At 44.3% G+C, this 26190-nt stretch overlaps 1 protein-coding gene and 1 long non-coding RNA gene across 5 annotated transcripts in view; both read left to right on the top strand.

Annotated features, from left to right (window-relative positions):
- The first annotated feature begins 652 nt into the window (after positions 1 to 652).
- The window catches only part of LOC142575768 (death-associated protein kinase 1-like), a 202527-nt gene continuing 176989 nt past the window's right edge, over positions 653 to 26190 (top strand). Inside the window, exons 1-2 of one of the 3 annotated variants that reach the window (XM_075685391.1) lie at positions 653 to 719; positions 24307 to 24389. In XM_075685391.1, coding sequence (XP_075541506.1) covers positions 713 to 719; positions 24307 to 24389 — 90 coding nt within the window. In that variant the 5' untranslated portion in view covers positions 653 to 712. Of the gene's footprint in view, positions 720 to 24218; positions 24390 to 26190 lie in introns of those variants that run through there. The other 2 variants (XM_075685389.1, XM_075685390.1) reach the window with 2 other exon arrangements.
- Positions 15929 to 23994, top strand: LOC142575766 (uncharacterized). 2 transcript variants are annotated; one of them, XR_012826712.1, is made up of 3 exons: positions 15929 to 17536; positions 19345 to 19506; positions 23145 to 23994. It is a non-coding gene; the product is annotated as an uncharacterized LOC142575766 (long non-coding RNA). The 2 variants fall into 2 exon arrangements; XR_012826711.1 differs by having other exon boundaries at positions 23142 to 23994.

Genomic DNA, 26190 nt, shown 5'->3' with positions numbered 1-26190 from the left:
ACTTAACGCTTCACTTTCGGGCGACCATGAAGCAAGCGAGATCGCGAATTGATAGGGATGCTCAATTCGTCCTTGCTCGAGGGCGAGGACTGAACAATCGCGCGACTCATGGGCGTCTGTCATACACGACTGGCGGAGACCACTGCGCTCTTGGGCACTTTCGTGTTTTCCGAGTGAAATCGGCCGGAATTTGTTAATCAGCGTCAGCCTTTTGCACGTCTAGAATCGGTTATGAGTGCGATCGGATAACGGGCTCGAGCCGCGCATTTCAACGTTCCGAAGTCATCTGACACTTTCGGTTAAGGCTTTTTCTATAATTTTTCATAATTACTTGACCAATTACTAGTTCGATTCGTTTGCGGATGTATCCCTCTGTGATTAAAGCGATCCCGATAAAGTTGCTTTTCTATATATTTAAAGCACCCTTGGATACTTAAGATACTTCCGTGTTTGTGTCGTCTTTTTTTTTTGTGTGTGTGTATTCTAATACGTCGCTTCAGTTGACAAGCCGGTCGCACAACTTCGTGACAGCACGTCGTATCGATTTCCTATGGCGAGTGTAGGAAACAGGTGGACAGCGGGTCACAAGTTCGGAGAGGGGGTTTTCTTCGTTGGTCGCTATGACGACAGCATATGTCGTTGCCGCACAATACCTGATAGCTTGTTGTATGTCTGCGTGCTCCAGCACAAAAGCCCACAAGCTTGCCTGGATATGGATGGTAAGTTGCATTTACATCATGTTGAACGAAATGTATTAATGAGTGGCAAAATGTCAACGGTCAATTCTTTTGTTTAGCGAAATGAAAAGAACAATGGTAGCTCTGTGCCGCGTGTCGTTTCGTTCGGGCTTCATCGGCGCAATCGCCAGCTGCGCAGAGCTGCGTTCCAAGTTTCACCCGGAAAAAGCGCTCTTGGGTGGCCAGTTGGAGCGGATTATTTGCCTCGCAGTATGTGTTCTCAAATTCCTCGGCTTGAATTCTATCGTATTTGGCGCCAAAATCTCCCTGCCTGCCGCAGTGTTGTTATTCCTCTGTTCACGTCCCTACAAATTTATCTGTGGCCGTCACTGTTTGACCCTTGAATGCACTGAGAAATTGGTATTCGAAGCGTGCTGTTGCAGCCAACGTGGAGAAATGCGGAGTAGACAGTGTTGTTTTCGGTCCTGAAAAATAATTAAATGACTGGCCACGTGGTCAATCACTTTATGATGCTGTTGAGAGATGGCGCCACCGTCCAACACGTTCTAAGCTCGTTCGCTTTTGTAGGAAGCGCCGTGGAGCCGTGGCTGGTGGTGTCGTAGCTTCGCTTTCACATACCGTGAAGCTAACACAATTCTACTCCACTACTTTGACGTCTTATAAGAAGTTCGAGCTGGTCGTAAAACATGATGCCAATCCCGAAGGCCTTTCGTGCCGGGACAGGAGGCCTGTGACTACTGCGATCACTCGCGAAGTGCAGCTTTACCTCGTTGGCATTAGCTGAAGCCGTCTGACTGCTATTCAAATACACGTGATTTTCAGAATTTCAGATATTCAAGTCTCTCCTGCGGAATCTGCTGAAACAATTCGAGTTAAACGTGTTGCGTTTATATATATATATATATATATATATATCATCAACCTATTATATATGTCCACTGCTGGACGAGAGCCACTCCCTGCGATCGCCAATACCCGTCTCCTACGCCAACCGATTCTAACTTGCGCCCAGCGAATTTCCTATAATTTCATCACCCCACTTAGCGCAGTCGACCTCTGCGCTAATTTTTTAAAGTTAATTCTGCCGGCTGTTGGAAAGAGAGCTTTTGTTTATGCTCTCAAGGCTTTTGCTCTGATTTCCAGAATGTGGAAGAAGAGTCGCTAATTTTGAAACTCCTTAACTATAAGCGCCAAAAACAAATCTGATAGTTCTACAAACCGCATAATCTATTAGCTAGAGTGCAGAAAACGCACAATATATATCTATTGAATTGGTTCTCAGTTGATGCAAAATTGTTGCCACCAGCACTTGAAGACCTAAAGCCTTGTCGCTTTAAATCACATGTAAAACAAAGAACGTGCCAGACAAGTAGTAGGTACTAGACGGTGTAGCGGCTGCACCGGCAACGGCAAAGACGCACGGCTCGAGCTGCATGCGCTCGCGTTGGTGTTCGCTGGAGCTACTGGCACGTGCTCACGTAGATGCAATAAATATGGTTTTAGCTTTAGCCTGACACCGCTTTGCACGCTCCACCCAAGGCCCCACAAAAGCTTTACCAAACACAGTATATGCAGTACAGCAGACTCCCCTTAGGACTATTCCGGTTGAGCGGACTTTTCGGATAGAGGAACAGCGGGCGAACGGTTATATGAATTCTGATAAGCTCAATAGGGGGAGCGGCTACTTCACTACAGCCGAACTTCCGCAGTCGACATTGATGTGAGCTGCTTGGCTCAGTGAGAGACCCCAATCGAAGCGCTTGGACGAGGCGATTCCGCCCGGGCGTGCACGGCTTTCTGGGAAAATAAACAGATACGCTTGCGTATCTATACTACAAAAAGAAGAAGAAGAAATGGTGGCGCAGTTATTCTATGGAGATGACTGGCGACGGTGATGCGATTAGCATTATTTCTCGCGACAGGTGTGTAATTAGTGATTGTACGTGGTGGAGTCTTGTGACGGTAGAATTAACGAGACAAACACAGGGTTGTATGATATTGTTATGCGCTCGGAGACGCAAAGGAGCTGATTGCAATGTATTTACAATGGATGGAAACAACTTTATTGAAAGTCTGGCAAAGTTTAACGAGCCGGACTTCGGTCTCCCATGAGGGGACTTGGAGACCTTGCCTCGTGCCTCGTCGCCGCCTCTCGTGCCCGCTGGACTGCCCACTCTTGTGGCTTGAGGTTGGAGCTGCGCAGAGCGGCGGCCCACTTCGACGCAAGAGCCTCCGGAGCTACTTCCATTTTAGCTGCTATAACAGGGCATATGTGCGAGAGTGTCGCTCTAGTTGCCTGGCATAACTTGCAAAGAGCGCAACTAGAGACCGAAATGGAAACCAGCTCGTGCCAAACCCAAATGCGCGTCTTCGTCTCCTTTGCGCCATGTCTCTCAAGCACCTGTTTTATCGTAACAACATATTGGACTGCATAATGTTTGTTTATTCATACGTGATCTAATTGCTTTCTATATACATGTTTAAGTACAATGATGTACATTCGAATATATAGAGACGAAAGGTCCATCGGTTCGTCAGAGCTAGTAGACAGCAACGCATCGTCTTCTCGTCTGTCGCTGATAGCGACGAGCAGAGGGCGATGGATAGAGAAGTACGATGCGTACGTGTGAGGTCTGAAGTGTCTTGACTCCACGGACAAAGATGGCCATCGAGCACACCGTCGTAGTCCTTGCCATGGGTACCATGACGAGGGATCTAGGCTCGCTCAGCACCAAACGCCTCTCATGTACTCCGGAATTCAAACCACGTGTTTTGGGGCTTCGAGAGGTCGATGTTGAAGTCCACACAGATGGCGAGCGGATGCCTCGTTCCGCAGCGTTGTAGCAAGCTACGAACGCAATCTTGCTGCAAGATATTAGGTGTATTGAGATGAATCGCTGCACCTACTTTTTGGTGGCCCGAGGACTGACGCATATGGCGGAGAGGGTAACGTTTCGGCTATAGTACGTTAGGTAACCTACATGCATATGTCTCCGACGCTGCTGTGCACTAGCGTGTGGTCAACGGCATCGCGATATGCCTACCTTGCTTGCTTGCTTGCTCCTTATTTCATGGCGCTTACCCACTACGGGTGATTAGCCAAGAAGCCGGCGGTTAAACAGAATGGAGGGAGGGAAAACCTAAAAGAGAACGTAAATCAGCGTACGGAAGAAATTTTCGACAATTAGGAAACACACTTATTCGTCGTCGTCGTTGTTGTTGTTGTTTTTTCAAAACGTGGCTCGTACGCGCGAGGGGTATTGACCACACTGGCAGACCTACTTGACAGAGCCTACTGGAGTCTTCTTCCTGATCGAGCTCTCGCAGCCGCTTGCAGTCTTCCCATGCAGGCGCCACAAGAACCCTTCGCGTTAACACGCGATGTAGTTGATAATGCCCTGGGTTCGTTTAAAATTTTTTTTTAAATAACATCAGGACGCTGAAGCATTTAGATCAAGCTAGATGAAATGTCAGCTTTTGTTAACGCCGGCAGCCAAGGGTACATGAAACAGTACATTTGTTTATGCGAATCAAATAAACGTAGCTTTTAATGCGATTAGCGTTCTTTGGGAGCTTCACACATTTTCAGGGGACTGCCCATAGAGTGACGTGTCGCGCCAACATGTGCCTATTTGTCTGTCTAGCCGTTTTCCCACCAACTTGGCTCACTGGGTAATCCACCGTCTGACGGGTACACCATCAGGCTGCTGAGCTGAGGGAGCAGGTTTCGAAACCAATCGTCGGATCAACTTGGGTCACTGGGCATGCGTCACTATGCACCCGTCTTCAATGAACATCTCTCACGTAAACTTGAATTACTGTTTATGTGCTGCTGGGTATGTGCCACTCTTCCATGAGGAAAGAAATCTTTAAAGAAATGATCCGATGCTGGACGGAATCGAACCCGCGGCGCGTCATATGTTCTCAGACAAATGTTGTCTGAATATATATGCACACACGTGTCATGCGCACACTTCACGGTGGCACCGCTAGATGGCGCAGCATGTTCAGAGGGAATCGCAAGAGAGGAACTATAGGCTGCGCACGCGCGGCTATAGAGCTCGCTGTAGTTCCGAACAGTTTAGCACTAAGAACAAGGGCATGTAAAAATGCTTGCAGTTCCAAAATATTCAGTACAGAAACAGGCAATGCAAGAAAAAAAGATAAGAAATATTATGTGGAAACCATCGACAATGATTGTCAATGTAAGCGAATAGCGCGAGCGAGCGAGGGCGAACGAACGCTTTCCTTGTTGAGTATAGTCCGACCAACCGCGAAAACGGCCGAAAGAGGCGAAGAAGGCTATTCGCTTTATGTTTCGCAGTTTGCCCGTTGAGCGAAGCACTGCCCATGCATTGCCAGCGATAGAAAGGTTTAGCGCTGCGCTTGAACTCTCCGCGCCGTGTTCCAGCTATACGCGGGCGCAACGCGGCACTCAAGGCAGCTCCTTCTGCAGGCATGCCTGCTCACGAGCAGTATATAGGCAGGATGGATGGATGGATGTTATGAGCGTGCCCTTTGGAACATGGCGGTGGGTGGTGCCACCAAGCTCTTGCTATTATACTGCTTGATGTCCTACCTAGGTTAAAAAAGAGAAAAAAAAAGACACTACGAGCTCCCACAACCAGATTTTCTGGCAGCGCTGGCGTGACGAGCGCCGCCAGTGGCGGCGATTGATTGCACCTCGATGGTGCACGAGGTGAGACCGAAAGGAAACCGCGAGCGTTAGGAATGAAAAAAAAGTTTCATGTACGCTGTCCAACTCAAACACAATTTGCATATAGATGCGCCAACCACATATGGAAGTTTATTTGGACATTACAAATAACTTAAATGTACGCAATATCACAAGAATTGCGACTCCTTATTTTTTTTTTCACGTAATCAAAGGAAATATATGCCAACAATACATTAGTGCCTTTTCATAGTTGGGCGGCACAGCTTCCCCACAGACGTGTTACGACCGTAGAACAAAAAGAAGGAAGCCATTTATTAGGTTTTCTTATTTACTTGACGCTAAGCGCTTTCGCGTGTTGGAAACAACTGCTTCATCTCTCCAAAAATTTCAAGCAGTCAGTTCAAGCAAGTACAAAGTGGGGCATGGAGGTGGCGAGAAACTTGCGGCGTAATCCTGTTTTCCGAACTGGCGGCCACAGCCATGTCAGTTGCCTATATCGTGATGTGTCGCACCCGCGTTTTCATTCAGTAATTCCATGGCACCGCGATAACTGGCCGTCATATCTGCAGCAATTGGCTGTAAAAAAAAAAAAATACCGCTTTCTATTATTTCATTGCACAGTACCGCACTGACATGTCGTCATATGTGCATTTTTAGCATTTCTTCTGTACGTTTTACAGCTGCGCTTTTCAATGAAAACGAACCTGCTACATAAATTAGTCATTATTGAACTATACAATTTACTGCAAAGGTGTTGATTACTCCTGCTGGAAGTTCTTTTTGCTTTACCAGACACAAGTTAGATTTAGTTTATTATTTTTATTTTATTTATGTGACAATACTGCAGACTCCGATTGGAGTCCAAGCAGGAGTGGGCACAGGAACATAATCAAAACAAAAGTACAAAAACTAAGGCAAAGAACAAAAAATCATGCATTTACACTTTTTAAACAGGCAATAAAATCCACTACATCCTTCGAGTCAACAACACCCTGTGGTAGCCTATTTCAATGGGAAACAGTATTAGGAAAAAAAGAATATTTAAATGAATCGATACAAACCCGGTATTCTTGTAAAAGTTTTCCGTGGTTAAAGCGACTGTTTGCTCGTGATACGGGGCTGAGGTAGCGAGCCTTGTCAACCTGCGTCTTATTATTGTATGACAGATGCAAGAACTTAAGCCTGTGTTCTGTGCCTCTGGATCGGAGAATCTCAAGGTCTAGCATATTAATCATATCCGTCACGCTGTCTGTCTTTCTGTAGCGGTTGCAAATGAAGCGAACGGCCATTCTCTGGACTTTTTTCCAATTTGTCTATGTTTGTTTTAGTGTAAGGGTCCCATAAGCAGGACGCATACTCCAAAGTGCGTCTAACCAGTGCTTTATACGCAGTAAGCTTCACGTTTGTCGGAGCTCTTGACAAATTCATTCGAATGTTCCATATATAGGCAGTATATGTGAACAACCTGGACAAGATCGCATGAAAAAGCAATATTTAAAAGTAGGTCAGAATGTTATGATTTGCTACCCGATGCTGTCAAGTTTGGCTAGTCAATGTGGGGTAAGTTAAAGTCACCTCCTATTATCAACTTAGCATGAACACCCCTGAAACGCTGTACATAATCAAACAGCTGCTCAAGAAAAAGGCTATCCGCATTTGGTGGGCGGTATACAACACCGATAACAATAGTATTACCAAAAACTTCTATCTCGGAAAACACTCTTTCATGTCCAGGAATGTCATCAAGTTTTGTCAAATTGATGCAGTTCTTTACAATAATAGCCACTCCACTCCCTCGAGACTGCCGGTCACATCGCAATATTTTGTACGAGGGGGTCACAACGTCACTGTCCGGTACGTCATCATGCAGCCAGACATCATGTAGCTACGTTTCAGTCAACGGCCTTACACGAAGATCAAGATCTAAAAGCAAAGCTTCAATGTCGGTGTTTTTGTTAACGACACTTCGCGCATTTAAAGACGCCAAACTCATAGACTTGGTTTCGCTAGGCTGTTACTTTGATGAACCGTCAGCGTTTTTTTTTTTTCATCACGGCCTCTGTTTTATAGCTTTTGGTACCTGTGCATCGGCGCTGCGTGAACCTGAAACTTTGTCCTGAAGGCTGGTCAGTTTTCGCCGCTCATTCTTCATCCCACACGTAAACGTCGTCCTTCATACACTGCATCTCAAGCAAGACAAATTGAAAGAAAAGGAAGACCCTGAAAAGTGTGGCTGGCAATAAACCAAACCAACAGCGATGCCAACATGAAAGTGTGTTAGTCCTTATTTGAAGTATTTATTGTAAAGGACAGAAGCAGACAAGAGGCCGACCGCACGCCTTCTTTTTCTTTCTCTTCTCCCGCCGCGCTCGCAGCCCGAGCGCCCGAATCCAAGTGCGCTTCCCTGTCTTCATGCGATACACTACACTCGGCCACGCTGCGGCTTACCGCGCTGTGACTTGACACACTGTCGAAGATTGTTCTGGCAGTTGTGAGGTTGTGTGGCTGGCGAGAAGGATGGTTGACAAGACTGGGAACTCGTCGTCGTTGAGCCATCCAGTGCATGCGCTACCAGCTTCTCTGGCGGGCGGCACTGAGTGCTGCCCTCTGGTCGCTGGTCTCGGAGATGATCAGCCCGTGGCTGTTGAAAAAATGCGGCAGGAAGTCCCTGACTTTCAACCGCCGTTTGTAGCAGTGAAGAGGGTGGGTCGCATTGATCGCGTTCGGTCGCAATGCATCGTGGTGGTCTACGACGTGCCTTATTCAATGAGGAGGGAAGCATAAGTGCTTGTATGGGACGCAACTTGCACTTCTGCAGAGTTGCCGCTGACGGAACAAGGCTCCTCAAGGTGCTCGAACCGGGAGATCCTGTTAAAACGCCGAGTGTTACCCCGCCTTCCTGGTCAGTGTTCATTCCATCCGCAGGAGATGACTGGCCCTCGATCTGGATTGCGGAATGCGTATTATAGGAAGGTCTGGGCCAAATGAAAAGGACTTCAATGATGATGACCTCGGACCCGCTCCGGTCTTCAATAATGGTGATCGCAGCCGTGTTGGTCTGCCTGGCTCCCTTCATCGAGACGTCGCTAGGCGAGGCACGAACGTCTCCGAATTCGGCCAATGACTATTGTGAAGTACGGATATGTGGGTCCGACTGGTCGAGACGTATGTCGTTCTTAGGATCCGTGGAGATATCGGTATGGCCCTGAAGTGCTAGCTCTCCATCATCTGTGCTCGATGACTCGTTGTGTGCAGTTGAGCTGTCCAATTTGTAGGCCGGGATAATGGGTAGTTCTAGCGGAAGCGATGGTTCGCTCGGTGTTTTCCACTAATTCGGATGGAGCCGACGGCATCACCCTGTGTCGATCCGATGGCGAGCTTTGAGGCTGTGTCACCGACTGTTGTGGATGGCAATAAGTGGTCCTGGCCTCTGGCAACGAATGTGTGATCTCTGTTACCGACGCAGAGTTAGAGACCCGCAGCGGCAAAGACAGGCTTCGCAGGATGCCTATGGCGGACCTCTCCGTCGGAGGGTTGCAGGGCACACTTGCCGCAGCATTGGAGATGTAGCTCCCAGGAGGGCTGTGCGCCGAATCGCGCTGCTCGGACTCACCGCAGGCATAAGGAAGCCGGCTGAAAGCAGCTATCAGAGCTGCACTCCATTCAGGCCAGGACCGCGGCTTGACACCTTCGTAGTTGTCCTATGCCTTGGCGGCACCGCAAAGTCGTTTTGCTGCAACCAGCCATCTTTTGCGGTTAGGCCAAGCACGACGATCACCCGAGGCATCGATATCGCGAGCCCAAAGGATGACGTCATCTTGAAAGACGCGAAGCGCTGGTATCTTCACCAAAGTTGGCTGCTGGAAGTCGAAGCACCTCATCTGCGCCAAGCTGCCTGTCCAGCTGCCCGAGTAACCAGGGGCGGTGCCCACGGACACTACTGTCGTTGTCGTAGTCACGGTAGCCGGTTCTACCACCAAAGGAGCATCGATGACATACCTTGGCGGCTTGGAGATGGAAGTAGTGCCTGGGAGGATATCCTCGACAAGGGAAGCGTGGACGGCGTTCCCAGGCAGGACGCAACCGCTGACCGATGCGAAGGCGCTCGTCATAACCTGGAGCTGTTGTGTCAGCTGTGCGATGGCTAGGACGAGGTTACCGGTACATTCCCACCCTAGAGCCGCCGAGAAGGCAACGTGCGGAGTGCCGCCGAAAGTGCCACCTCGTTTCTCTAGAGCAAACTGCTTCGCGAAAAGGGTCGACAGTTAAGAGGTATGAAAGAGAGAGATAGAGAAAACGCGTACGAGCGCGGGCGTCCGCAAAATGCACTTATACGCAATTTATTTACCGAGTTTTAGTGATTCGAGCAGCTACGTTAGAAGCGCCGCACGAAGCCTGCTCGAGCAGAACGTTCAGCTGCTCCCAATGCAATCGTAGGAGCCACATGTTACTGCGGAATTCGGTCGGATCTCGGGTCGCTCTCACAGCTCGAAGGTGAGGACGCCTCTGAGGGATCCGGAGCGTGCACACTGAATGGACCAGGCGAATGTGTTCCGAGCGTGTTCGATGTCGACCCGGCTGCATGCAAAGTGTGCCGCCAGGGGGCTCTAATATTAGAGCACTCGATCGAAAGCGACTATCGGAATGTGTATACCTCAAAACAGCCCTCGAAGTTGTAAAGCGTCTGCAGAGGTGAAGCGCACGATTCAGGTCCTCGCCAACACAGCAACTGGGAACATAAAGATGTGCTGGATAACTAATATGTTCTCTCTCTCTCTCTCTCTCTCTCTCTCTCTCTCTCTCTCTCTCTCTCTCTCTCTCTTATTTCCTTCTTCTTTTCTTTAAGGATCGACAAACGGCCCAGAAAGTGTCATGAGATTTTGATGGAAATTATGAGACCGTGATTGCCACATTACCGAGCATGATATGCTGTTCGCGGTTTATGCAGTAATTAGAATTTTAAAGCGGCGCACAAAGCCGCGCGAAATGGTATGTCGTGCCATTTTGCTGTGAAACCACCTTGGCATTACGAAGATGACATGCTGACCACGTAACTGTAGATTACTGTTGCAAGTCGGCTGTAATTAAGCGCAGCAAATGTGTGCGACGTGTGCACTGAAAACCAACCAACAACAAACGCAAAAATACCAGAAAAAAAAAACAGGCTACCATAACTCTGATAAAGTGTCTCGTTTACGCAATGTGCGCAATGTATAAGTTGCCACTATGCGCACGAAATGCGAAAATGCCAGTACCGGCAGCTCATGTTGTAGTGGTAATATAGGCACTCCAGTGAAGGGCATCTCTTTGTTCCAGTTTCCGCAGACTCTCAATAAAAATTACACCTTGAAAGGTGCTGTCTTGTCTCGTGGCTAAAGTCCCTTGCATTTAAGGATATGAAATTTTCATTGTGCGCTACAGCGAACACGAAAAAACCCCTGCGATGAGGTAAGCTGTAGCTTAAAACTACATATTAAATTCTGACCACGTAGTGGTGCGCACCGAAATATGCTGGCACGAGAGTTTCACAGCGATATCCATTAAAGTTTATTTCGTGCAGTTTTCGTGACGTCCGTCGCAGGTCTCATCGCGCCACATAAATTGGCCAAATAAGAAAACTTAATATCTCCCCATCAACAGTTCAATCACCCTCTAAAGGTGAAGCGCGCTCTGGCCGACGAGACAAATCAAACCCGTTTTGTACACCTGCAAGGATGTTGATATGTCTAGTGGGATAATCTGTCGCACGTTTGATTATCGCATGAACAACTCTCACGTCTTCTTGACGCCTCTTCTGGCAAAAGAAAACTCGTGATTTGTCCAACTTATATGCGGAATTCTATCGCAGGTTCGCGACTTATATAGAGAGTACCAGCTAACTTTAGCCAAGCTGTTATAAAAAAAAAGTCTATTTAAAAAGTACGGGGCGAGATATGTTTATAAGACTGACGGTGTTTTAAGATCGACATGGGTGTTCGGTAGTCACACATATGACGACCTAGCACCGTACGTGTTGTAATCATGTCTGGCAATGTGTTTTTGTTATAATTTTTTTCGTTAAGCTGCTTGGCTAGCATTAGCTGGGACACACGTATAGTCAGTCACTGGATTTGCAAGCACAGGAACGCTCTAACGCGACATGAGAACGGCGGATCAGTTCCGAGCAGCCGCTCTTGTAACGACTCTTGTAACTTGAAACACTTGTTGGAAAGGACCATGTGAATGAGAACTCTCTCTCTCTCTCTCTCTGCACATTGTTATACGGTGTCGACACACAGTACATGACGTAACGCGTTGTGAAGTGCGTACGCAAAAGGCATCTATGCGAGGAAACGCACTGTAAAAAATTTCCGTAATTTTACGGGGGATTTCTGTCATTATACGGAGAACTGCAGATAAAAATACGGAAAGTATGTCATATTTCAAAAATACGGCAAAATCTGCCGTTAATATACGGAAAGTGCTCTCCGTATTCAGCTTTACGGACATTTTCACTGTAATCATATAACGGCTATACACTGTTTTGGACGAAACAGAGAGAATTCCGTATTTTTGTTATCTGAACATCCGTATATTGTGAGAAAATTTAAGCTGTCTGAATGAGCGCTCGTACTCATAAAGTTTCAGCTAACAATACTTTATTGAACACGCAAACTGTACGCATTATGAAGTTGCGTACAAAATGTGAGAGCTAGCCTTCTACCAAAAGCTGCAATAACAGATCGTATAAATATATATACGCATCTTCTATTCCCGTCGCAGTTTGCCGCGCATATGGGCTTTGTAACGCTGATCATATGCGCAAATATATGCGTGTTCTCGCAATGTTCTCAAATTAAGCGCTTTTATAGTTAATAACACAGCATATATGTTTAAGTGAATGAAGAGCCGGGGACATACGTGCATACGTAAACAAGCTTGCGGCACTCAGGTGCTGGTGCATTTACGCCAGCATTTACGTCATATACGCCAAAAATTGTGCGCACTCTAAATCAGTACCGAAACGCAGGGAGTGGTATAATGACCGTAACTGCGTTTACATTTGGCAATAAATGGTCTCGAAGGGGACTGGCGGCCTATAGATCCAACTACAACGGTCGGAGGAAATTTTCGAATGCGGCAAGCAATTAAACCAAATGTCAAAGGGCACTGCTGAACTGCAATGTAGTTGGTTGAAGTCATTCCCATGATATTTACCAAATATCTCGTCTCTGACAATAACTGCCCATTCATTGAGACAAATCGATTACGCATAATCTTCACTGTTCATGTGTTAATTCTTGCGATAAGATGTAATCGCAAACATTTGGCGCTTCATCTTGAAACAAGACCGGTAAGCGCGCTCGTTCTTGTACGGTAGAATAAAGAACGCGAACATGCACCGACATGTGTGAACTACTGGAAGGTGACTGAAGATGAAGGACCTATTACCGTGCTAGTACTGTGTATACTGTCAAAAAGAAGAAAAAAATAATACGGAAAGACAGAATGCCCAGTGTCGAGATGTAACGATTCAAGCTTTATTTCTTTTTGACCTAGAATGCAACACCATTAGTTCCATGTGCTTTATGCATGGGTAATGTTATGACACACTCATTATTTACCCGTTCATTACATGCACCAACCAGCCCAAATTATCACTGTACTAGAGCTTATGGACGCATCGCAGTGCACTGCTTTGCACTTTATTGTAGCACAGGGGTTTGCTATCGCCAGTAGCGAATGCTTTGGTTGACCTCCCTGCCTTTCAGCTTTTTGAATTCTCTCTCCCTTTGTATAAAACGCACTAACTTGTGGGAGAGAAAGCGTTCTCCTCTTTTAGAATTCAATTAATTGTCAAGCAATTATATTGCAGTTCGAGTAACTAGAGCACAAATGCGAAAACGAAACCGATTCTGTTCGGTTCTCCGCGCTCAGAGTGCGGCACCAGGGGGCAGCACGCGCTGCGCGTCCGTTGGAGTGGAGGACGGAGCTGCACATGGGTAGTCAGCCGGCATTTTTCGAGTCGTGTTGTAAGTGTTGTTAATTCGCCGTAAATATCTCTTGATTTGTACTCAAGAGTGGAGCAAGACCCCAAGGAAGAGAGATTGACGCATCGGGAGCGAAGAACAGAAACGATGGATGGTTACGCTGCTTGGGTCTCGGCACGTTCGAATTGGCAAAGTTCCGAATTTGTCGCTGTGTCGTGTACGCTTGTGCGCTCGTCATTTGCCGTCATCGCGCGGAGATATTTGCGCTGGATGTCTTTCACTTCGTGTACAAAACTCTGCACGCTGCGGCATCGAAGAAGTTGTCCTGTGTTTGGGTGCACGTATGCGCTTGGACACGGATAGCCTGCTTGCTCTCAACGGGTGTTCAACAGTCTACGCGCGCTCGTAACTTGCTCATGAGGTAAGCCCATTTTAATCTTATTTGGTTTGCATAACGTAGGTGTTAAAATGATGTGTGGTAAGCCGGTGTCGCGAACAGAAATATTGTTTCAAAAGACCACTATGCAACGTCTTAGGGCAAAAATGACGCATGAATGGGGAAAGGGATCACCCTATTTTTTCAGATCGATTCCAGTCGTAGCGCGATTGGCTCGATCGCAATTTCCGTGAGGTACTTCTAACCTTTTGTTCACTCGCGTTAAAAGCGTAGAATAAAACTGCGTTCAGTTGAGCTCTTGTATTGAAGCTTGTATTGGCTTGAGAGCATACTGTATCCGATACAAGAACTTCTGTTAAAATACGGAAATAAATGTTCGAGGCAATAGCAGTCGCTCACTACCTGTGATCGTTACTTTCTTGCCTGGGTGCACGTTTTAATTGTGACCAGAAAAAAAAGTTCTTTGCTCTGCTGTTTTTCCTTGGTGCAACTTTTTGCGGTGCAGCAAGACGTGTTCCTTCGAATGATGTCTGGGCAGTCAAGGCATTCGTGTCAGTAAGCAAGCAGTAAACGGGGTATCAGTGCGAAAAAATTTGGACCTACAAGAGAAGCGAATGGTATCATCATAGACTCTCTTATTTGACGAATAATTCAGTTGTGTTACTAAAGCGGAGAGTGGATATGCATGAAAGTCAGATTGTATTGATACTCAGCAAAAACAAGGTAACTTATCATTACTAATCAATCCTTTTCTTTTACTGAAAGGCAAGTTGCTGTTGTGCTGGAGCTGAGAAGAGGTCTGCTGCCTGCAATGGGTCCATCTCTCTCAAGTTATTGCAGTATTGTAGCTCTCAAGGGGAGTGGATTTTTTTTCTCTTAGCTATTTGCCACCTGAATCATGACCGTTTACTTAGCTGTGTAGGTGATCACTGTTAGTGACATTGGAGTGCTGGTGGACCAGCACTCCTTTATGATTGCAACGCATATGACAGAGTGCAGCTGTGGCAGTATGCAAAGGTGTTAATCTATAAGCCAAATTAGGTTCTTTGAGGTAATATGTTAATATATTGATGACATTGGATTGTGGTCTAGCAGGCAAAAATGCTAAACAAGAAGAAATTTTAATTTGCACTTGGTAAGATGTGCAAGCAATTCAGGCTGTTATACATGAAATGGGACATTTGTAGATGTCTTCTACAATGCTGCAGTCCTGAATTGCTTCAGAGTTGAGTGATACCACTATAATTTCTCTGTAGAGCATGCAGCACAGTTTAGCATTTGGGGAGGCTGGCATCAACAGGCGTCTACTTACTGTGAAGTTCAAATGAGGTGTTACTGTTAGGGTGAATATATATAATTTATGGTTTAATTCTAATCTTGTGTCAGGCAGACATAGTTTACCCACTTGGTTAAACAATAGAGATGTAATATCTATGTATACAAGTATTACCCATTCATTTATGCCATTTAGACAATGGCATAAATGCGTGGGTAATACTTGTGTACATAGACAATACATCACTATTGTTTAACCAAGCGGTGCCCCTGCATGCTAAATTTTACAGGGCTATTATTAAGTAATGTCAGCTTTTGTTGTAACATTAAGGCACCTTTTATATTATTACAGATTACCACCATTGTGCACCATCAAAGTGTGATATTTACACTAAATGTATTTGACTTTGCTATAAAACCCTGCACAGCAGTGCATCATGAAATTTTTTTTTTATAGTTTCTGGCCTCAGAATGCACTTCACGTTATATTCTTGTTTGCAACAAGACTATAATGCAGGTTTCTCTCCTTATGTTTTGTGGCACTTCAAACTGCGGCGAGCCAAACCACTGGGCAGCAATACTGGATACGCTACTGCGTGTGGAGCTGTCTTCAAACACACACAAGGAATACATCATTGCTTTTTTAGCTCAAAACAACGGACACAAGAAAGACGACAGAACAAGGTGCTACTCTCAACTGACATCACTTTATTGCGTCCCTCCTTTGTAGACAGCAGAATCTAGAAGAACATGCGCTGTGAACACCCATGTGCAGCAACCACCAACATCTGATCAAAAAAGCACACTCATGCGACAGAATCCAAAAAAAAAACATATTGAGCACTGTACGAGGTTAAATAAAGCACACTAATGCACTGTGACCCCAATGACTGTATGAAGAAAACTTCCGATAACTCTCTGGCGGAGGTATCACGGCTCTTTTTCAAAATCATAGCATCACGAAACATTGCGAACCTAAGCGATCCATACCAACAGGCACAGGTTCCCATTTGGCTCAACATTGTAAAATATGGAAGTGCAAAGCCATGTTTCGTGATACTTCGATTTTGAAAAAGTGCTGTGATACCACCGCCCGAGAGTTATCGGAAGCTTTCTTCATACAGTCATTGGGGTCACAGTGCATTAGTGTGCCTTCTTTAACCTTGTGCAGTGCTCAATATGGTTTTGTGGATCCCGTCGCATGAGTACACTCTTGTGATTGGTTGTTGGTGGTCTCTGCACATGGTGCTCACTGCGCATGTTCTTCTAGATTCTACTATTTATAAAGGAGCGACGCAATAAAGTGATGTCAGTTGAGTGTACCGCCTTGTGCTGGTCGTCTTTCTTGTGTCCATTGTTTTGCGCTTAACAAAGTATTTATGGATTCACACCAACTAGCCAACACATCGTGTTGCGGGCACTTCTGAAGTACTGTCTGTCCAATAACCTTGGTGGCATGGAAGCACCGTCCACTTCTATGCGTTGCTTTCTGTTTCATTGTGGCATCACATCACATTATAATCATAATGTGTATGTACTTTTTCCAAGAGACCCATATTCCTATCTTTGTGTTATATTTGCTGTCGCATTATTTATGTGCAAATGACTGACCAGTGCTCCAAGCTCCATTTTATCGCAAAGTAAACTACTGGTACCTAAACAGTTCTGTATATCAGAAAACCAAAGCTGAACTGCCGAACAGTACCAAGCGGCAGCCTTAGTGCAGTGTCAAGTAGTCAGATTTTATTGGTCATGCAGAGGTGCACAGGATAGCGCTTTATTACTTGCTGAATAATTAAGCTGTGTGAAAACTGAGTATTTACGTAGCTTCAACCACATGCTATTGGCCATTGCTCCTGCCCTCATCAAATGTGGAAGATTATCACGGCATTTCCTATTCTCTTTTTCCTTATTACAGTGGGATTACTGCATGCGTAAGTAGGAAACGGATCACATAGGCAATCAAAAGCCAACAATGTGTAAACATGGAACATTGATTGTACAGTTTGATGACCCAGAATAAGTAGAAATACACCATAAATGATTGACAATTAACTTTTACTTGACACAGGGCTAGAGCATACAGTAAGCATACTGTATGCTCATACGGTGTCACATCAATTTAAATTTTAGTGTAGCTTTACAGTGTACGCTTCTATTGTTGCATTCTGTCAGAGGAATGGTAATGTTTCGTGTGTATAGCAACTAGACTGTCTATATACAGTAGTAAAAATGTGTGAACTGTATTTTTTAATGATTTGATAGAATGTGTAGCACAATAAAGCCAGACAATCAACGCACAGTGATGTGACTTTCTCTGCACATGTTGCAGGTTCAAAAAAAGTATGGTGGAAGCTGTTGCCAAGGTTCCGACCAGAAAAGACAGCCAGTATAAAAGGGTACACGCCACTGATCTCTACTACAGGGGATGAACAGCACATCGAGCGCCCTCGACTGAAGCTGGCCTTGTCCCGGAAGTTGGTGCTTCACAACTTTGCGGCAGCACTTTGTTCCACGGGTGTGCGGCATTTCTTCCCCTAACATGCCTGCCTGATGTGCCATAACCTACCCAAGCAGTGTTTCGAGGTGTCCAGAATTTTCCCGTTGTAGTGTCTACAGTGTCGCTAACATAAGTGGCTTGCAATGGAAACACTGGTAAATCAGAAAAAACTTGATGTAAGAGAACACTATCGTATACGGGTTCAGATTGTCATAAAAGTGCTTACCAGACATGTAGAGACCTCCTAAAATGTGAAAAACCACAAAGAAAAGTTTTTCGGCAGCAATATTATCTGATCACACGCACTAGTTAGTCCACCATATGCCCTGCTTCCAGGACAAGCGACTGCATGACATCGCATTTCCACTGGCTTCACCTGCATCCGGTGCGGTGTGCTGCATCCAGCGAAACATGTTAGAAATCAGTGGTGCACAGTGTTTTCTGTCCCCTTTCTCGACGCCTACTGAACACATGTTAAACTGTTTCCAAAGCAGACAAACAGAGGGAAAGGGCTCTGAACACATTGCATTTTAAAGTGGCTGGTACTGGGTAACGCAAGTACTGTGGCATAGTAGATTTGCACCAGGCAACCTGGGCGCCCAAAAAGGCTGCTGTTTACTTGCAAATGGCCAACATATTGTGAGCATGTTGAAGTACTTTTTTTATTCTCATCGCTTATTTAGCTAATGGAGACAGCTTTCACAACTGAAGAAGCCTTGGAAGCATGAAACACTTCACAAAACCAGCTTCAATATATCGTGTCTGCATCACAATTTCATGGCTGCATGAGTGAACCCTCTGGTTAACATGTAAGAGAGTTCATGATGTTTGCCATGCATTATCCACTTTATTTAGAGGTCAACCCTATCTTGAGATTTAAGCTGATGTTGCGTTTAGAGAAATTATGGCCGAGAGCCAGCTTTTGAGAATACAGATTGAGCTTGACAGATTAAATGCCAGAACAAGTCGTTGAGGATTTCAGATCAAGAATCTTCAAACGCCAGTTCATTTAGTGGTGTTAATATTCTGCTCGAAGTTGTTGATTGTTACGTTCATATTGTGCCCAAGCATTGCGGTAACAACTTCACTTGGAGTACATAGCAAGGGTGTATTCGATGTAAGCTTCTGGCTTTTTTTCTGTGTTTTCAAAAACTGGTTTCTTGTTCAGTTTAAATTTTCAAATTTTGCATTGTTGATTAGGTGTTGTGTCCTGTTTCCTTTTCCTGCAGCTTCTTAGTTAAACATCTGAATAGTGAACACAACTTGACCTTTTGCTTGATTGTCTAGATTACATGCCCTCGATGCAAAACAATTTCACTTCAAAACTGCTTGTACCATACTGAAAGAATAACTTTGAAGCAGCCATAGCCACCAATAACACGCAAGAGATGATTATGAAAATTTTAATATTGTTTTTGAGGGTGTCTTAACTATCATGCACCAAGATTTAGAAATATGTAAATGCGATGTAACTAGACAAAATGAAGGTGATGTTTGCCATCGCTTGGAGATACTCTGATTATATTGTGCATTCTGCCTAATTACATAATTCTTAATTAGTTATTAAATATCTCAAATAATTAAATGAAATGTGTCAACGAAAAGTTGTAGAGCAATATGAAAGCCTCCTGATACACTTTTTTGTTACTCTTACTCATTGTGTGCTACATAAAAGTGTTTTTCCAAGGAATAAGCCTGCGAATACACATAAAGTGTCTTGAGTGGCCAGTCATGTGTCAGTTTTGTGGTGCAAAGTCATGAATACAACTTAAATGGGTTCTTTTAAGAAAAAGACTTAGCTCAGCAAATTATCTTTCTATGTGCAGCCTGTGGAGACAAGGTTTCTTAGACATGGCCATGGCCCTCAAGGAAGATGCCGAGGCCACAGGCAGTTCCTCCAGTGACCGTGAAAAGGTCCCCTGGGGCACAAGTCTGGTTTGGCACCCCCACATTTCTCCTGCAGCTTTTCTGTCTACTTAGCTAACCAGGTGGGTCAATGATGGCAAAGGGAAAAAAGAAACAATAGCATCAAACGCAGAACTTGCTCAAGCTCAATGCATTTTTGGTGTGAAGTGTTTCCCTTATCATTTATCAAAAAACGGGTAATAAGTATATGATATGGTCTTCACACGGACACCTCTTTCCCACAGAGAATTAGCTGTAAAAAAAAGCAGCTTATGAAGGCTTGAATATTAGCGAAGATGATGTGGCATAGATAGGATAATGATTATGAATGTTTCTAATGAAGGTAGTGGTAGTAGAGTGAATAATCAGAGTTTATATATAGATTGAAAGACATTTCATTCCAATGCCAGAATTTTAAATCATCCCAAATAATTCTTGCATTTTATAGTCTTCATTTTATAGTTCTTGATGCTTGCTTCTTGCTGACATCATTCTTATGCTGCATAATTCACCTGTTATAAATTCCCTATTTCTCCCGTTCAAGCAACTTTACATTCATCATAAGAAACCTCGTAGATGAGTTCCAGAAACTTGCTGCTGAGATTAGGGGGCGGCGTGTACCCCAGGCTTAGATATGCATTCAAGAGCCTCATATCTTGCAAATGTTAGTAATACTCCTGCTAAGCAAGTTCTTGGTGTCATACAAGGTTATTTGCGAATACGAATTTGCCTAAATTTAGGAAACAGTCAATATAAAACATGTCAAGCAATATCGCTGACGATACACACACATTCCAACTGAACTAAATACAAATAAATATAGCACCAAATGCAGAATCATTGGCATGATGCCATTCTTTCAGTGGAATAAAATCTGTCCTGCATTGTAAATCTGGAATCCTTTATAATCCAGACTACTAAATACTTATGAGGGTTGTGACGTAAAATATGCATGTATTTATTCCTCGTTTTTTTACTTTAGGACCCGATAATGCTTAAACAGCAGTGAAAGGACTGGGATCACAGTACCTAATACTTTATATTGCTCCAGAAATCCGTTTCTCTGCCGATCGCAGCATTCGACACTAACAAGAAGGCACATGACACTTAGGGTGGTGCTATTCACTTTGATTGTTTGGGAACGAAACCCATAATGTACATGTTATGGCCCTGCGTGTCATTACGTTTGAACAACAAAAAGGTAGGGGGTTTGCGTTTTGCAAAACTGCATGGAGGTTTTCACTGTGTGCAATTAAAATTAGGAACCTTCCCAGCTCATCCTAAATGCATTCTCCAAAGCTTTAGGTTATACAGGTGCACTACTTTACACAGAACACACTCTTTTCTCTCGTCACGGCTCACACTCTTAGGCAGAGTTACACCCTTTGAAGTGCCCCTTCTTCCACACAACGATAATTGTCATCTGCCTTTATGCATTTCCTTTCTTTAACGCTGCGAGCCCTGTGCTTTCCAGTAACGAACGGCATGCGCGTTATCAGCATGATAGCATTCCCGACAGCAAAGTAGCGGGCGTGGCGTTTTCAAGAAAGGAAACGCATCAAGGCAGATAACGTTTATTGTTGTGTGGCAGAAGGGGCACTCCAAAGGGTGTAACTTTGCCTAAGAGTGCAGGTGGTGATTCAGATTCTTCAAAGGTGTTTCATTGTATGGGATGGCACATCGCGCTTCACTTATTTGCAGAATATTGCATTCCAATTGTGTCATATGAGATAAATCCATTAGAGAGCTTTAGCTTGCCCTAAATTTATTACAGCTGTGTACTGGTAAACTGGCCACAGCTTGCAGTGCTTGTGGAAAAACAATTGTAACTGCCATATTATATGTAACTGTTAGTGCACAGGCATCGGCAGCAGCAATGGTTAGGGTACACTTGTTTCTTCTATTCTGCGGTATGCATCCTCCACCAGAAAGTAGTTTTTTTTCGTCTTCCTCTTCTACAATATTGGAATGTGAAATGGGGTGTAATTTGTAGGATATACTCTTGCATAAACTTCATGAGCATTTATTCTTGTCTGTGCCACAGATCATTATTGCTACCACTGTAAAAGCAGGGTGCCTGTTTACAGCACCCGTAGGCAACAATCTGTGAATCTTTAACGAACAGTAAGGATAATGAATAATCGAATAATTTTTAGTAATTTTCAACAAATTTAGCACTCTTTGCTTTCCACTATGGTGTTTTTAAAACTCTAATCTTGGCACAAGGTTTGAGTGCAGGATGTCATTTTGTGTGAAAGAGTACACTTGTGCGCATAACACCTCATCGTCAACATTCTGCTGCACAGAATGTCATTAGCTTTCGTATGCATTGGTCACTATCTCACAAACCGGTTGCTCCTTTGTTAGTTGGAATGTAGCATTTATGTAAAGCACATTTGATGTTCTAACAAAAAGCATTGTGCCCTCTTATCCCCTAATTCTCCTCATTTGATGCCTAGTGTTGTAATAGCATGGTTGACACCATAAGAGTCAGTGTGGTGAATAATTGTGTCTGGTGGAGTAGGGGGTGTACGTTAACTTAAGCAACTTTTCCAGATGACTTGAATCAGCATTGTGGAATGCTGTTTTTTTTGTTCAATCACTGTTACCAAGTTTCACTTTGGTTGTGGCAACAAGTATAATGTAGTTCGCAAGCACTCCTGTCAACACATATAATGTGCAGGCATCTATGTTGAAAAAAAGACCAGCTAATGGTTTGCCAGGAGCTAAGGTCCATTTAGACCATTAAATTTTGAACTTACACTGGTGGAAATAACTGGTGAATGAAAGCACACCCAGGAGAGCTGACCATAATATTTTCTTTCATTATAACACTGCTGAAGCTTTGAACCGCATTTGAACTGGCTTGTTTAAAAAATGACCCATTTCCTTGTTCAAGTAAGACAAAGGTTCCACAGGAAGACAGAAACTTGAAGCCGTTAACAGCAGCATGAATGTGAACAGCGTTCGACGTTTTGCAATCTTGCACCTGTTTATATTATCCATCCCATTTTTTTCCACAGGCTGTTCTTTACTGTTTTATGGTCATACCCAGTTTAATTTTAATGTCCCTATTTTTTAATATTTGGTTAATATATCTTTTCTTCATTGGCTTTCAACAAAATATATATTCATAATGTGCCTTCATTTACCATTTGCAGTGATCTTAACCAGATGCATCTTGATACAAAATTTATTTTCCTTAATTCTTCGTTTTCCTTTTCTAAAAGTGCAAACTGTTTATCTTGATACTTATTTTGTCTTCTGGGAAGATTGGGTCTACTGGATTAATGACTGCTTACATGTGTACATCGTTTTCTGTTTTGGTCACCCCTACTCTTGGCAAGTACTGACAGCATTGCTCATACCCGCTCCATCACAATCACCACTGCTAAGCACACCCTTCCTTCCTTTATTTTAACATTTTGGCTTTTCTTGACCTATTATATGCACCAGTTACTTCTCCCCCAATGAGGCTAGGGGCCAGTGAGATATGCACAATCCAAAACAACACAGCCAAGGAAAACATTTGCTACCCTAATGACAAGCACCTATGTCGAAATGTTGGCTACAGCAACATCCCTTGTTCCAACAATGTTGATCTACTTACATGTTTCTCTAACACAGAAGTTACTGCTTTGTCGTGTTCTGTGATTATACTTTTTTGCCGCTTTCTTTAGGATGGATATTCACGAATACTATTTGTTTCTCCTAACAGTAGCAAGTTTATCCTTGCAAGCATTTGGAGTCAAGAACAACTTTCACCAGGAAGAAGTGCAAGACGAGTGATTGAAGAAAATAAAGTTGCTTCTGTGATCTAAGAACTTGAGGACTGAAATGTTGCACCTTTGTGTATATATGCTATGCAGTGCATTCATATCACAAAGTGCAAAGTGTTTTATCTCTGCAGCCATGTCAGTGTGTTGGCAAGACAATTTTCTCAATGGTGACCTGCTGCTTTGACTATGAGCTGCCTTCATGACATTTGCATTAAAGATGTACTATCGTGGACAAAAGTGCCCTGGAAGTGCGAGCGTTGACCAAATTGCATTTCTGCTCAAGACTGCTGAAAACAGTGGGTCACGTATGCACATTCCGAACGCAGATGGTGGCACGGCTGATCCCAGCAAATAGCACAACAATAAAATTCGGTCAACTCTCGCACGTCCTGGGCAATTTTGTCCCCGATGGCACATTCTTCGAATAATGGATATGCTCTGCAAGATGAAATACGGGAAGCACCTGTACTTTAACGGATATAGTACAGATTTAGCATACGGAGTCTTTCGTTTTCTGAATACGGCAAGCACCTGTTTTTTAACGGTTATAGTACAGATTCAGCTTACAGTGTGTTCCGTTTTCTGAATACGAGAAGCACCGTACTTTAACGGTTATAGTACAGATTCAGAATACAGAGTCTTCCGTTTTCTAGATACAGAAGCACTCGTATCTTGTATTACGGTCTCTTTTTTACAGTTGTCCGTTCTACGGAAATGACCGTTCTTAATTTACGGAAGAGTGTTCGGTCACAAATTACCAGCAAATTTTCTGTAAAGTAAGGCAAATTTTTTTTACAGTGCGGGGGCGCACCTTGGCTATCTCTATACTGCATCTTGTTCGCTCTCAAAAGCCCAGTCTCTCGTGGTTTCCTTCTTTCTTTTCTTTTTTTCCCCGCTCGGCGGTGTTCTGTGAGGACACACCGACCGAAGGAATGAACATAAGCGTTCCGCCCAAAACTCATTTGCGTTCTTTGTGATGCCTACCGTAACTAAAAGAAAAACTAGAATTGTCTAGCTGCTACCAGTTAATGATGCCTGCTAGCAGTAACGGTTCTGTAAATCCTTTTATTTTTGATTCTTCAAAGTTGTGTTTTTTTTTTTCAGTGCATCGCGGTGATGTCAAGAGGCCTGCGCGTCTACACGTCGACGGATTTTTCAACCTCTTGCTGGACACGATCTACGATGAAGTAAGGGGCTATATATTTTTAGACCCGCCGCGGTGGCTTAGCGGCTATGGTGTGGCGCTGCTAAGCATGAGGTCGCGGGTTCAAATACGGGCCGCGGCGGCCGCATTTCGATGGGGGAGAAATGCAAAAAAAAAAAGAAAATAAAAGAAGCGCCCGTGTACCGTGCATTGGGGCACGAGACAAAATTAGATCAAAATTAACCAAGAAGACCAAAGTTAATCCGGGGTCCCCGGCTATCACGTGCCTCATAATCAAATCGTGGTTTTGACACGTAAAACTCCAGAATTTTATTCATCTTGACCTAGAGTGTCATGCGGTGTGACGTCGAAGTACAGCGTATGTGGCTTATAGCTAGTTAATCATAGTATCTACCGGCTTCTTTTCCGTGCGGCGCCGGTGCATCACTGTGACGCCACGGATATTAACGTACTTTCCCTATTGGGTCCATTTTGTCACACGAAAAGTACTCGAAATTTTCTAGGTTGAGCCTTTGCTTATGTTTATTATTTTTTTCAAGTGCAATGCAGTCTTGTTTTAGCGATGAAATAATAACTACACCCGTGTAGACAGCATACAAAGCCATGACGCCACGGCGATGTAGTGCGGGAATTTTGAGGTGGCGGCGCCAGCAGCCTTTCAATATTTGCGTCATTCCTGGCCTGCCAAGCCTACCTCACGCGATGAGAGCGTCCTCTTTGCTATTTCAGAAGCGTGATTTTACTAATACAGCTTAACATGATATTGCTCTTTGGTGTCCCTTTAAGTATAGTCGGCGAGCATGCGCAAAATGATAATGCAATGGCGTATACACACAGTATGTCCATCCTGGTCCAAGATGTACATGCTATTCCCGGGATGGTCCGGGAAAATTCGCCCTGTTTAGGGATACGAACCCGGGACCAACGCCTTCCCGCTCTGTAATCTGAGCTAACCGGGAGGCTAGCAGATCGCAGCGCAAGGGCGAAATAATCGGCAACTCGAAGCACAAGGACAATTAATATGGCAGATCAGTTCTGCGTGATTCCGCAAGGTGGAGGGAGCTTCATGAAAGGAAAAACTGACATCCACCCCAATTTCAGCAAGAAGCTGCAAAGGAAACCCACACGGGGTTCTTAGAAACAAAACTTCGTATAGTTGATATATATATATATATATATATATATATATATATATATATATATATATTAACGTACTAACCCAACCAGACCAACCGTATATATATATATATATATATATATATATATATATATATATATATATATATATATATATATATATATATATATATATATATATATATGTATACGGTTGGTCTGGTTGGTCTGGCTGTTTGGTGTGCACCATAGAGAGAGCGTGATCTCCTGTGCAAGCACTCGAACGACGGGGACGATGCGTGTGTGCTGTGCTATGTGCTCTCTCTCTCTCTTCCCCTTCCCCATCTTTCATCGCCCCCATCCCTCTCCCATGTGCAGGGTAGCAAACCGGTTAAGCTAAACTGGTTAGCCTCCCTGCCTTTCCTTCTCCACTTTTTCCTTCCTTCCTTCCTTGCTCCACAACATTGACCGTCGCCACGTCGCTTATGTGGTTAATACAAAATTGGCAAAGTTAAAGGGGGGAAACCACGCAACATCCGCCATAACAGCCCAGACCTGTCGCCTAGCGACTTCCACAGTTGGGAGCATTTGAAAAAACTGCTCAAGGGAACCAGATTCGTGTCGGGCGATGACGTAGAGTCAGTTACAGATTTTTGAAACAACAACCCAAGGAGTTTTATGAGACGGGAATTACGCGACTCGTTAGT

The sequence above is a fragment of the Dermacentor variabilis genome, chromosome 3 (genome assembly GCF_050947875.1).
Source record: "Dermacentor variabilis isolate Ectoservices chromosome 3, ASM5094787v1, whole genome shotgun sequence".
In the NCBI taxonomy this organism is placed as follows: Eukaryota; Metazoa; Arthropoda; class Arachnida; order Ixodida; family Ixodidae; genus Dermacentor; species Dermacentor variabilis.
The sequence above is the reverse complement of the archived record's forward strand: the minus strand, read 5'-3'. Positions and strand labels throughout refer to the sequence as shown.